General features: G+C 36.0%; 1 protein-coding gene across 1 annotated transcript in view; it reads left to right on the top strand.

Annotated features, from left to right (window-relative positions):
* The first annotated feature begins 480 nt into the window (after positions 1–480).
* The window catches only part of LOC107556683 (uncharacterized), a 20,047-nt gene continuing 7,254 nt past the window's right edge, over positions 481–13,273 (top strand). Inside the window, exons 1-10 of the mRNA XM_016239854.1 lie at positions 481–558; positions 870–992; positions 5,405–6,270; positions 7,221–7,401; positions 7,495–7,634; positions 8,036–8,283; positions 8,904–9,206; positions 10,219–10,489; positions 11,391–11,568; positions 11,670–11,830. Of these exons, the coding sequence (XP_016095340.1) occupies positions 5,457–6,270; positions 7,221–7,401; positions 7,495–7,634; positions 8,036–8,283; positions 8,904–9,206; positions 10,219–10,489; positions 11,391–11,568; positions 11,670–11,830 (2,296 nt within the window). The 5' untranslated portion in view covers positions 481–558; positions 870–992; positions 5,405–5,456. The remainder of the gene's footprint in view (positions 559–869; positions 993–5,404; positions 6,271–7,220; positions 7,402–7,494; positions 7,635–8,035; positions 8,284–8,903; positions 9,207–10,218; positions 10,490–11,390; positions 11,569–11,669; positions 11,831–13,273) is intronic.

Raw genomic sequence — 13,273 nt, 5'->3', positions numbered from 1 at the left:
TTCTTTACTTTGTAAGGATGATTGTTAGGCTTGTTATAAACATAGCATGGCTCACTTAACACATGCAAGATATTTAGTTGTCTTCATTAATTATTATAATGGCTGAATGAGGCATTTTGCATTTAGTTAACAAATTCAAATCGACAGAACACATTAGGTTTACTTAGTACAATTATTATAACAATAGTTGAGAGAGAACTTAAAACTTTGACCGCATCAAATTGCCTTGACATTTCAAAATAAGGATAAAAAGGTCCACTTAAAAAAAAAAGACATGGTCAGAGTTTTCAAAACGGTTTTAATGTGACCTTTATAGAATAAAAATATGAAATCGGTTTAAATTAGATGAGGAAACACTTCAATTGGCAAAAATTTGTGCTGTCGTGGCTTGGTTCTAAACAATTACACTCATTTTTAAGTGTAACTTAAATGTCAAAATAGATTTGGGGACTTAAAAAAGGCTGATGATGCATCTGTGAAGCACTAAGTGTAGGAAAAGTTAGCAGTGTAGCAGTGCACACAAAGGACGGAGGCATCTTTCTGGGAAGCAGGATTTAGGTCTCGGGGAATGTGCGTGGATCAGATTCACCGCCCACACTGAAAACGGTTTTAATGTGACCTTTATAGAATAAAAATATGAAATCGGTTTAAATTAGATGAGGAAACACTTCAATTGGCAAAAATTTGTGCTGTCGTGGCTTGGTTCTAAACAATTACACTAATTTTTAAGTGTAACTTAAATGTCAAAATGGATTTGGGGACTTAAAAAAGGCTGATGATGCATCTGTGAAGCACTAAGTGTAGGAAAAGTTAGCAGTGTAGCAGTGCACACAAAGGACGGAGGCATCTTTCTGGGAAGCAGGATTTAGGTCTCGGGGAATGTGCGTGGATCAGATTCACCGCCCACACTGAGAGCAGATCGGTTCCTCCACACACCAAAAGTTACTGAAACTTCACACAACACTTTCAAACCCGTTCAACCGGGCGTCACGGTAAGCAACGCTTCTCCATTAAACCGCACAATATGCGATGATCATCTTCTCGCGCTCGTCTTTGTCGTTTTCTTAGAGAGTTGTTGAAGAGACCGAGTCTGCTGGGGTTTTAACTTCGTACTGTTGCGAAATCCACTGCGCCTTTGTGATGGCTAGATGCATTGCTTTTTCTCAGCAATAAACAATGCTTTCTGTAGACCTTGTGAGGTTAGATGCTTGAGCAGTACAGTTTACAGAGTTTGTCACTTTTCTCTTTATATTTTACAGTTAGTTCTTTTGCAAGTGTTATGCAAACTGGAGTGTGCAAAAAGTTGCTGGATGTGGATCCATGAGCATGATGTCCAAAAACCTGTAAACAATCCTTTAAATACATGTTGTGACGTCACGACGATTATGTTGTTTGTATATTAGTGTAGCCTACTACATTACATGCTGTGCAGTATACATTGGCTTAAAAACAGTATGCAATATGCAAATATGAACAGTTAGTATGCATTGTCCCATGACATTTTACAGTTAGTTCTTTTGCAAGTGTTATGCAAACTGGAGTGTGCAAAAAGTTGCTGGATGTGGATCCATGAGCATGATGTCCAAAAACCTGTAAACAATCCTTTAAATACATGTTGTGACGTCACGACGATTATGTTGTTTGTATATTAGTGTAGCCTACTACAGTACATGCTGTGCAGTATACATTGGCTTAAAAACAGTATGCAAATATGAACAGTTAGTATGCATTGTCCCATGACCTGAGGAACATGGATGTTTAATTCAGCCACTCCAGTTATCATCTTGAAAATAGTAGGCTAGTAGTTGTTCATACAAGTTCAAATGATTTGAAAATATTCATTAGTAAATGCATTTATCACCTCAATTGCATTCTGTTGTGTACTGCTCATGCAAATGTGTTATGATTTTGCATAGACCTATTAAAAAAAAAAATAATAATTTCCCGTGCACATGCAGTATACATATTATAACTGCAAAAATATTAAAAGTAGCATGCTTTTCTAAACATGCATTGTCTTCCTCTCAAAATTCTGTAGATGTTTAAGATCTAGTTCTTCATTGTCATAGCAACAAGAAGAGTCTAGTCTATTATTTGCCAATTTAGGCTATAGAGTGTGACATTCAGCTTCTGGAAGTAGAAACCCCATTCATTTTCTCCATTGGGGAATTTATTTTTAACAGTAACTTATGAACTATTAAAGACAGATCTGCTGTAAGCTGCGAGGTTGTTAAGCGATGGAATATGCTGTTGTTAAAGCCATCTGCCAGCATGATTTCAACTTTTTTTTTTTTAAATAATCATTTTTAATAGTGGAATTCCTGGTGGAAAAACGACATTATCCATGATTCCAAAGAAAAATCTCCACCAATCAATCACGACAAGCAAAATACGGCTAAAGAACACGCCCAAATCCTTTATGAATATTTTACAATAAATGTCAAATTTGTCATTTGCAATCCTTCGTGGTATTGTAGTTTTTTTTTTGCTTCAAGTCAAAGTTTGTAATGTTGTGATTCATTTCATAACTGGTTGGGTTGGTTCATGGCTTATAACCCTTAAACGGAGACTTTAAAATCCCTGTAAGAAAAACACTTCCAGAACCAAGAAAAACTGATGACTTGTACATGGGTTTCATTTGTTTCCCCTTTCCAGCCGGAATTCCCCTTTACAGAGTTTCTCAATGTTGCTTACTACTTCGATACGGTTTCATGACTCATTTGAAATAACACTAGTTAATATACAGTATTTAGTCTGCAGTCAGAGCACATGCCGCATTGGTTGCCGTTTATAAGTATGACCGAAGCTGGATTTTCTGATTAATTGAGTCTGTGGTCAGCTGATGAAGCCTCAGCTAGCTCCTGTTGTGTAAGTGCTTGTGTTCTTTTGGGTGCCATAGTTCACATTTAACTGATGTCAGCATCAGAACCACACTTCCTTCACAGCTACTAAGTTTACTTAGTAAACTTACTTTACACCACAAAAATTGGTCTTTTATAAACTGACTGGAATCTTCTGCCAGCTAGTGAAGTGAAGTGAAGTGACGTGACATGTGGCCGAGTATGGTGACCCATACTCGGAATTAGTGCTCTGCATTTACCCATCCAAAGTGCACACACAAACCGTGAACACACACCCAGAGCAGTGGGCAGCCATTTATGCTGCAGCGCCCGGGGAGCAGTTGGGGGTCCGGTGCCTTGCTCAAGGGCACCTCAGTCGTGGTATTGAAGGTGGAAGAGAGCGCTGTACATTCACTCCCCCCACCTACAATCCCTGCCGGTACAAGACTCGAACCCACAACCTTTGGGTTATGAGTCCGACTCTCTAACCATTAGGCCATGACTTCCCTGGATACTTAGTGTTAATTGGATACTTACACTTGCAGCCTCATTCAAGGACACTATTGCAAACCAGTTTTATTTTAGTATTATTTATATTATAGTATTTAGTAATATTACATTTTTATATTTTCATTTTTGTTAAAGTTTTAGTCATGTGCTTTTGTCATTATATTAAGTTTAACATTTCCATTTGGCTTTAATTTAGTTGTGTTTTTAGTGATTTTAGTACTTAAACTTTTTATTTCAGTTAGTTGCCAAGACAACATTTCAGTTTTTTTTGTTTATTTATAAAATGATCTGATTTTAAAGGTTTTTAAATTGTTTTATTTATTTTAAGTTAATGGGCGCCATAGTTCACACTTAAAGGGATACTCCACCCCAAAATGAAAATTGTCGTTAATCACTTACCCTCATGTCGTTCCAAACCCGTAAAAGCTTTGTTCGTCTTCGGAACACAATTTAAGATATTTTGGATGAAAACCGGGAGGCTTGTTTAACATGTAAGCCAGGACAAGGAGGAACGAGAATCCAAATGCAAGCACAGGGGTTTATTAAACACAAAAAACAAATAATCAGGAACATAATCTACACGGCGCCGGCAAGCGTGTAAACCAGAAACACACGTACAGGAACCAACAACTAAAACAAATAATCCAATCCATGAACCAGGGTACAATCCACATAGAGGAGTCAGGAACATAATCTACACGGCGCCGGCAAGAGTGTAAACCAGAAACACACGTACAGGAACCAACAACTGACAAACCACAACTGAAGCACAGACCTTATAACGTCTCCTCTGTGTCTCTCCGCATCACCGTAGCGCCATTTTGGAGAATATCCACTGAACGCAAGCAGTGTACGCTCTTCTGTGTCAGCCGCGACACAAGGATATGTTTTCTGCGTGTCTTCACTTTTTGATTTGAACGAAAACAACACATCTGTGCAGCGCGGACTATTCTGACGATGTCTTTCATACTTTTCTGGACCTTGACAGTGTAATTTACTTGGCAGTCAATAGGACAGTCACAAGCCTCCCGGTTTTCATCCAAAATATCTTAAATTGTGTTCCGAAGATGAACGAAGCTTTTACGGGTTTGGAGCGACATGGGGGTAAGTGATTAATGACAACATTTTCATTTTGGGGTGGAGTATCCCTTTAACTAAAGTTAAAGAACCATACTTCCTTCACAACTACTAAGAATATGCTTAATATTTTAATAGTTCAATCCCCTAAAATTTATATTATATAATATTAACTGTACCTGTAAATACTGCTACTTTGTTAGGTTGATTTGCAGACTCACAAATAAACTAATTTTAAGTGCACTATCCAAAACAAGTGTTATTTTAGTATTATTTATATACCATTATAATATTTATGAAACATTTTAAATTAGCTTTTATTTTATATTTTCCGCTTTCATTTTAGTTTTATTTTAAGCTTTAGTCTTTTTTTGTTGTTTATATACTGTATGTGTATATATATATATATATATATACTGTATATATATTATAGTTATAACATTTGGCTTTTATTTTTTTATTTAGATTTACTTAGATTTTCATTTTGTTAATTTATGTTACTTTAAGTACCTAAACTGAAGTTTTTTAAATTTAAATTAGCCAGTTCACATCTAAGTTGACTAAAGTTGAAGGACCACACTTCCTTCACAGCTACTAAAAATATACAACTCTTAATAGTTCCCTTCCCAAAAACGCTGTCATTTATAAACTACTGCTGTCTCTTCCTGACAATGCTGTCATATAACTTGTAATACTGTTGCATGGGCTATTTTCCTAGTGCTTGCCCTGATTTTGTGTGACATGTTCTTTGTCATGAATCCCTAGGGTTGTGTCAAATGAATATGGAGAGTGAAATATCTTGGAATTGTTTTGACGTTTTGGTTGTTTTGATACCTTCCAAATCATAGATGGTCCTTGAGATTGCCAACATCTCAACTGCTAGAGAAGCAGTGTCCAGATTTTGTGGAAATGAAACTTAATATGTTTTGAAAGTGATTGCATTCATCTGGAATGAACCTTATGTTTTCCTTTCACAGGAACTTTTCCCATCAGTCCTTGCTTATTATGGTATGCTGAGAGTTTTTAGCCATGCGTGTGGAGCTGAGTTTAGTGTGTGTGGCGTTAATGTGCGTTTTCAAACAGACGAACTCCTGTTTAATAATCAGCGAGGTCAACTGCGACAATCCCAAACTGGACACTCAGGAATTTGTGGAGCTGTTCTATGAAGGTACGAATCCTACTTCTCTTGATGGATACACACTTGTGTTCTACAACGGCAAAGTAGACTCTGCCTACCGGGTCATCGATCTGAGTGGACACCACACGGATCAGCAAGGTTTTTTCGTAGTTGGCTCTTCCAAACTGACTCCCCGTCCCGCCATCTCTCTTCCACCCAACTCTGTTCAGAATGGGCCCGACGCCATCGCGCTCTACGGCCCCAACTGGGTGCCGGTTGGCGAAGGGGAACTTGTTTCAGGAGTGGGGTTGCTGGACGCTGTTGTGTACACTTCACGTAGATCCGTAGATGGCGCCGACGGCCTTGCGTCCGTTCTGACTCCCGGCTCGGTCCCGTACGTGGAGGATGAGGCGGCTCTGGAGGGGGACGAGTCCATTCAGCGCTGCTGGCAGTCGGAAAACCTGTGGACGTTCTACACTGGCCCGCCGACCCCTGCGTGGGTCAATCACTGCCCGCCACCGACCCCTGCAGGGGTTTGGATCAATGAAGTCGACCTCAGTGGGCCGGACCGGCGGGGCAATGTGGAACTCAGTGTTGGCATGGCAACCGGATCATATTCTTTGGTGCTTTATGATGTTACTACGGATCTGATTAGCACGAGTGTGGAGTTCATCGCAAAAGAGCCTGGAATATTCGCCGTACCTGTGAATACTGCGAGTTTGTCAGGTAGTGTTGATTGGATACTTGTGGATAAACTCATTTAAGCAAACAATTCCAAATTTTTGTATTATTTATTTAGTATAGTATTTGTTAATTTTTTTTAGATTAGCTTTTATTTTAATATTTTCAGTTTTCATTTTAATTTTAGTTAAATTTGAGTATTTTTTTTAATGTGCTTTTGTCATTTTGTCATATTAGTTTTTTAAACATTTCTAATTAAGTTTAATTTATTTAATTTAGCTTCAATTATGTATTAGTTTTAGTAGTTTAAGTACTTAAAACTTTTATGTCAATTAGTTGCAAAAGACATTTCTAAATTTCAGTTTTTAAGGTAATGTTATATATATTCATCTAAAATTTATATTCATCTAAAATTGATCAAATTTATATTTATTTCAATTATTTTTATAGTTTTAGTTTAAATTAACAATAACAACACTGTTCCAAAATGTTGTTGAATAAAATCTTATTAATGTCCAGGTCACATATCACTTCCAAATCAAAAGAAAAAATATATATACATTATATTTTGCATAAAGTGAATGAAGTTCATTTTTAATACCATTTTAAACTAATTTTGTAAGATTTTTTCCCCATTATTTTCATGACAGCTATTCCCCCCTAAATTCTCATTACTATAATGCCAAAAAACAAAAACGTTGCTAAATTAATCCTGATGCAATAGTATTTTTATTAATCAGAAATTAAATGTTGTGCAGCACATACTACTTTGATGTATTCTTACAACTGTACATTATAAATGTACTGTACAGTTCAAATGTGCATGTGTATATATATATATATATATATATAGATATTATAATTGGTCATAAATTAAATATGTTTTCTTAAAATATAATTTATTTTTTATCTTTTGGTTTAGTGGTGAAATACGAATCGTACAAAAGCTTACTTCGAACTAAAACAATTTTTCAATGTAATATTTGCTCTTTCAGTGCCACAAAGTGCTGCATTGGCGTTGTATAAAGGCCCGGCATCAGACTTCCCTAAGGACGGCCCCCTCAGCCACGAACAGCCAATCGATGCCTTTGTTTACGGTGACTCCGCCCACATGCCCAGTGACAACCTCACAGAGACGCTCATACCGGGGAGGAAAGCCTTCATCCTCACAGACAGGTGATCAACACATGCGATACAATGCAGAATGCTTTATTGTGGCCTTTGTGTATTATAGTATGTGCTGTAATAATCCATGTTTGTATGCTGCAGTTTTCTCACAGCAGGTCTTCATGCCAGTCGCTGTGGTGTTGCCGAATGGACGAGAGATCCGGGACTGCTTGTAGCAAGGCCCCGGAGTCCCGGAAAACCCAATGACTGCATTTGGTTTCAGTCCTGCCCGCTTAACATGAGTAGGTTTTCGATTCATGTAGCAGAACTTACTTTCTCTACTAAGTTACAGTGATAAGTCATGCCTAAATGAAAATTGTGTCATCATTTGCTCATTCTCATGTTGTTCCAAACCTGCATGAGTTTCCTGCAGCTGTTGAACACAAAAGAAGATGTTGTAAAGAATGTCGGTAACCAAACAGTTGACGGTAGCCATTGACTTCCATAATATTTTTTTCCAATATATTGAAGTCAGTGGCTACCATCGAGTGTTTTTGGTTACCAACATTCTTCAAACAGGTTTGGAACAACTTGAGGGTGAGTAAATAATGACAGAAATTTCATTTTTGGGTGAACTATCCCTTTAAGGACACATTTTAGATGGCCTTTCATGTTTTTAATTTCATCTGGCTTGTCGTTTCAGCCTCTTTCACAGAGTCAGGACGGATCCAGCCCCCGATTCATAGCGATGTCGATTTCCTGCTTAACGAGATCAACACTGACTCACCAGGAGGAGCCGAGGACGAGGAGTTTATAGAGTTGTGGCATCCGTCTGGCTTCCGTATGTCGCTGGATTTCATCTGGCTGGTGATGATCAATGGACAGACTGGAAGGGTGTACTATGAGCTGGAGCTGAATGGATATTACACAGATGATGACGGATACTTCCTGGTGAGCTGATGCGTACTTGGACACTTGTGGCACAAATGAGTCATACGATTGAATTCCGATTAGAAGTATGTGTCAGCTGTAAAAGAAAAGGCAGTTAGCACTTTATGTACACTAGCGTTTAAAAGTTTGGGGTTGGGATGATTTTTGAATGTTTTTGAAAGAAGTCTTTTATGCTCACCAGGGTTGTATTTATTTAATAAAAAATACAGTAAAACAGTAATATTATGAAATATTATTACAATTTCAAATATCGGTTTTCTATGTGAATATATTTTAAAATGTAATTTATTCCTGTGATGCAAAGCTGAATTTTCAGCATCATTACCCCTGTCTTCAGTGTCACATGATCTTCAGAAATCCTTCTGATATGCTGATCCGCTGCTAAGAAACATTTGTTATTATTTTCAATGCTGTTTCATGATTCTTGATAAATAGAAAGTTTAAAAAACAGCACTTATTTGAAATAGATATCTTTTGTAGCATCTTTTGAATTTAATGCATCATTGCTGAATCAAAGTTTTAATTTCTTAAATAAAAACAATCTTACTGACCACAACTAAAAGGTTGAAGTAAAAAACATAACGTTACAACTGTTAATCTTTCTGAATCGGTTCTTCCAGATTGGCAGTTCAAAGGTCGGCCCTGACATTCGAATCTCATCGAACACTATTCAGAACGGACCGGATGCCATAGTGTTATATCGCAGCAAGTCTCCGCCCTCTGATGAGGGTCCGAATACTCCCAGAAACGGTTTGCTGGATGCGGTGGTTTACTGCACTCGTGGGTCTGATAAAAAGGTTTCAGAGCTAACGGAAGTGCTGACACCAGGACAGCTCCCGCTGCTGGAGGACATCAACGCGTTACCCGCTGACGAGACCCTCAGTCGATGTGGAACCGAGAGACTCAACCTCAATGCTTTCAGGGTGAGATCTAGTGTTTCCGTTCAAGGGAGCTTCATACAGAATTCTCATTGAAGCATACTTGATCTCATTGTGCCACTGCTTTAAGGAGACTTCAGGCAAAATTTTAACTTCAAGTGTAAAATGTTTAGGGGAATTCATAATTCCTTTGAGGTCTATTTCTATTTTATTTTATTTTTAGTTTAGTTTAGTAGAATTCAATTCATGAATTCATAATTCCTCTGGTCTGTTGCAGTTTTTATTTATTTGTGTGTGTGATTTTATTTTATATTATTTTATTTTAATTGGATTCATGAATTCATATGAGGTCTTTTGCATTTATTTTATTTTATTATTATTATTATTATTTTTTTTTTGTAATGCCTACTGTTTTATTAAAAATAATTTATATTATTTTTTTTAACTGTATACAGTATACGTTTTTCTAGCATTATTGCCGCAATTAAAAATAATTGTATTCATATTTTTAATTGTTATTCAAATTTAAAATGAACTTTTATTAAATAAAGAAGAAACAAAAATTACAGTCCTCTACAGAGGGATTGTAAACATATTGTCAAAGTCAAGAGCAAAACAATTGCCAGGAAAAAAATGTAATAATAGGAAAAATTAATCATAATAATAATCCATTTGAGAAAAAAATATTTTGGCAGTCTAATCTTATAATAAAGGAAAACATTTTTTTTTTATTCCAGTTGAGAAGTGTGATTACTGTATGTAATAATCAAGTTAAAGATGTTAAAAATCAGCAGTAACGGGTTGAGCAAATTGCATTGTGTACATTCTCCACCCATTGTGCGCTGGTTACAAACCACACATTTTGACAAAGGTAGTGGGTCGTCTTTGTAATTAATGCATGCGTAACATTAACTTCCTGTGCAGATTACACGTACTGCAAAAATAGTATATGACATTCCAAACATGGCAAGTAGCCAGTCACGGTTTATTCAGCAATCCTACTTTCTTAGGATTTAATGTCCATCAAATGTTACATTAACCCTCCATGTGTCCACAGGTCACTTCTCCCACACCAAGGAAGCAGAATAACTGTCCCCCAAAACCCACTATACCCTCGCAGGGTCTCATCATCAATGAATGGGGCAAGACGTCCGGGGTAAACCAGTCTCAGGAGAGTTTATTTGTGGAGCTGACTGGCCCGCCGTCGACTCCACTGAATGGACTTGTTTTGGTGTTTTTTGGGGAAGACGCTACAGAATTGAACGTCCCGATCGCTGGCAGCACAGGAAGTGACGGGCTTTATCTGGTCGCCAACGATTCTCGTGCAGGTGCGTGTGTTTGATCTGGAAATGTCTTCTGTGTGAGGCACAGCTGGATTTGTTCGAATAGAAATAGACTGATGTGTCTTGATATACAGCCAGAGATCATCTTTGGTCACTGAAACATTTTTTTCCCATTCTTTTTGACTTTCTGAAAATTAAAAAGTAAAGACCAACCAGCTTTGAGATGAATCACAGTATTACACAGTTTGATTTGAAGCAGAATGAAAAGCAGAGAAAACATGAAAAAAGTACCAGGCTGCGTACTTTAAATCTTTTATTAGTGAATAAACTTTTTATCACATGAAATATTATTAAAGACATATGAAATTATGTTGGTCGTTGGTTTTAAGTATAAATTTAAATGTATTAGTAAATATTCAATTATATACAAAAAAGTAGTTTGGGAGTGTAATAGTGTTTCTTTGTCTTTAGTATTGTTGATACTCTATCAAAGTTTACATTTTATTATTATTATTCATTTATTTTTCATTTTTTTAATCATTTATTTTTTTATTATTTTAATTGTTTTATAATTTTTTTTAATATTTGATTTTTATTTTTGTTTAGATTTAAATTTTTTAAATTTTTTAATTTTATTATTTGTTGAGTGTTTGATTTTTTTTTTGAGTATTTTAATTACTTTTTGTATTTGATATATTGTTTATTTATTTTTAATTAATGTCTTGCTCAAAATTTTACTAATAAACATGATTTTTTAAATGAAATTGACGCATAAATTGCCAACCTCAAATAAAATATAATAAATATATGTAACATTTCTCTATGAATTGGATTATTGGATTATGACTGTTGTTCTCTAAGGCAATCAGTGATTTCAATTAAATAGCAGAGAAATTCTAAGAAGTCAAATTAATTTGTTTGCTCATTCATCTTTGTGTTTGTGCAGATCAGGGTTTGCCAGCACTTGGTCATTTGGGTGCAGTGCTTTTGTGTTTTGAGCCGTCAGGATCAGGATTTTGTGGGAGCGACTCGCGTCATTTGGACTGGCTAGTTTTTTCCGATGACCCAAAGTTACAGAGACTTCTCCAGCACAACATGACGCGCTTCGTATACACACTCTTCAGGTTCGTTTGGGAGCTTTTTGAATGTGAATCCAGTGTGTTGTTGCTGGTGTCAGCAGTTTTGTACACCGTGCACATAACTGGCTGTGTTTTTATGCTATTAGTGGGGATTCTTTATCTCGATGTGCATCAGACGGGCCTGTTTTCTGGATCGCATCCCAGCCGACTCCACGCCTGCCGAACCGCTGCCCGAGTCCCGCCTTCTCCAGCTCCACGGATCTGTGCCTGCAGCCGGAAAATAATAACTGGCAGAGCGGATCAGGAAGTAAGTGTTTTTTAAAGGGATTGTTCTCATGTCCAAGTGTGGTTTGCTGCAGTTTTTTTCCATGTAACACAAATTATTTTGGAAAATCTTTGCACAGCGGAAAATAACACAGTTCTGCATGTTGGGAAAAACATTATGCTGGTTTCCAAACAAGGACTAATATTACCTAATTTGATGCTGATTTCAAAAATATCAATGAAAACTTTCCATCATGTACAATTTTTTTTCACAAAATAAGAATGAAGATTATTCAAATGTCTCTCTCTCTCTCTCTGGCTCTATATATATATATATATTTATAATTGGAGAAATCATCATTGACCAACACACACACACACACACACACACACATACACATATATATATATATATATACAAAAAATATATATATATATATATATTAGTGTTGTCAAAATTAACGCTTTATGCAATTAATTTTTTTTATTTGATATACTGTGCTAGTAGCACGTGCTCTTCAATTGCACACACAAAAACGGCGGCGCGCACTGAATATAATTTCATATTAAAACGCAAAAGAAACTAAGAGCATGCAATGTTGTAGTTATGTTGTTAAGTCATGAAGTTAGGCGATTAAAGCTGCACTTAAACTGTGCATGTAAGTATTTGTTATATATGAGTCAGATTTCAGAACATGTCTCTGAAATGCAGTGGTTTTCAAAACTGTCGTGGAGCAGCAGCACTGTCTCCCTCATCTGACACACTCGATTCAACTCCTCAGCTCTTTAGTGGGTCAGAAAAGGTAAAGCGTTGAGAAAATAGGATGCGTGTCAGATCCGCGTCATGTTCAGCAGCAGCAGCAGCAGCTCTTAAAGCAGCCAAAATAACCTCATAACCAGCTGCTGTGATATCTGTTCATCAAAGAACAAAAGAGGAAATCAGTCACTTTAGTACTTATAAGAATTCATCTATATTCAATCTAGAATTTAGTGTTTGATAACTTCATTCTATTTCTGTATATTTCCTACTTGCTGAAGAGCACAGGTAAATATGACATGTATTATAATGGGTTTATGTGAAGTTGTTATTTTTTAAAGTCTAATAAATGTTAAAATTGATAGCCCTTAATTATACTGTAGTGTTGAATGGTTATAATCAATGGTTAAATATTTGGAAAAAAACAAAAGAGTTTCCTAGAGACATCAGTAGTATTGGTATCAGTGATCTCTCATAAAAGAGATGCCATTAAACAAATATTTAAAAAATACTGTTATTATGTTGGTTCTACATTAATTTGAAGATTGAATGTGAAATTATTGCAATATAAAAGTATATATTTAAAAACTTTAATGTTAGGTGAGATTAATCACAATTAATTTCAGAAAAAATGTGTGATTGATTAGTGTAATATGTATGCACTAATATGTAAATATATATATATATATATATATATATATATATATATATATATATATATATATATAT

Source organism: Sinocyclocheilus grahami, unplaced genomic scaffold (genome assembly GCF_001515645.1).
Source record: "Sinocyclocheilus grahami isolate Dianchi unplaced genomic scaffold, SAMN03320097.WGS_v1.1 scaffold575.1, whole genome shotgun sequence".
Lineage (NCBI taxonomy): Eukaryota > Metazoa > Chordata > Actinopteri > Cypriniformes > Cyprinidae > Sinocyclocheilus > Sinocyclocheilus grahami.
Note: the sequence above shows the minus strand (reverse complement) of the source record. Positions and strands in the feature narration are given on the sequence as shown.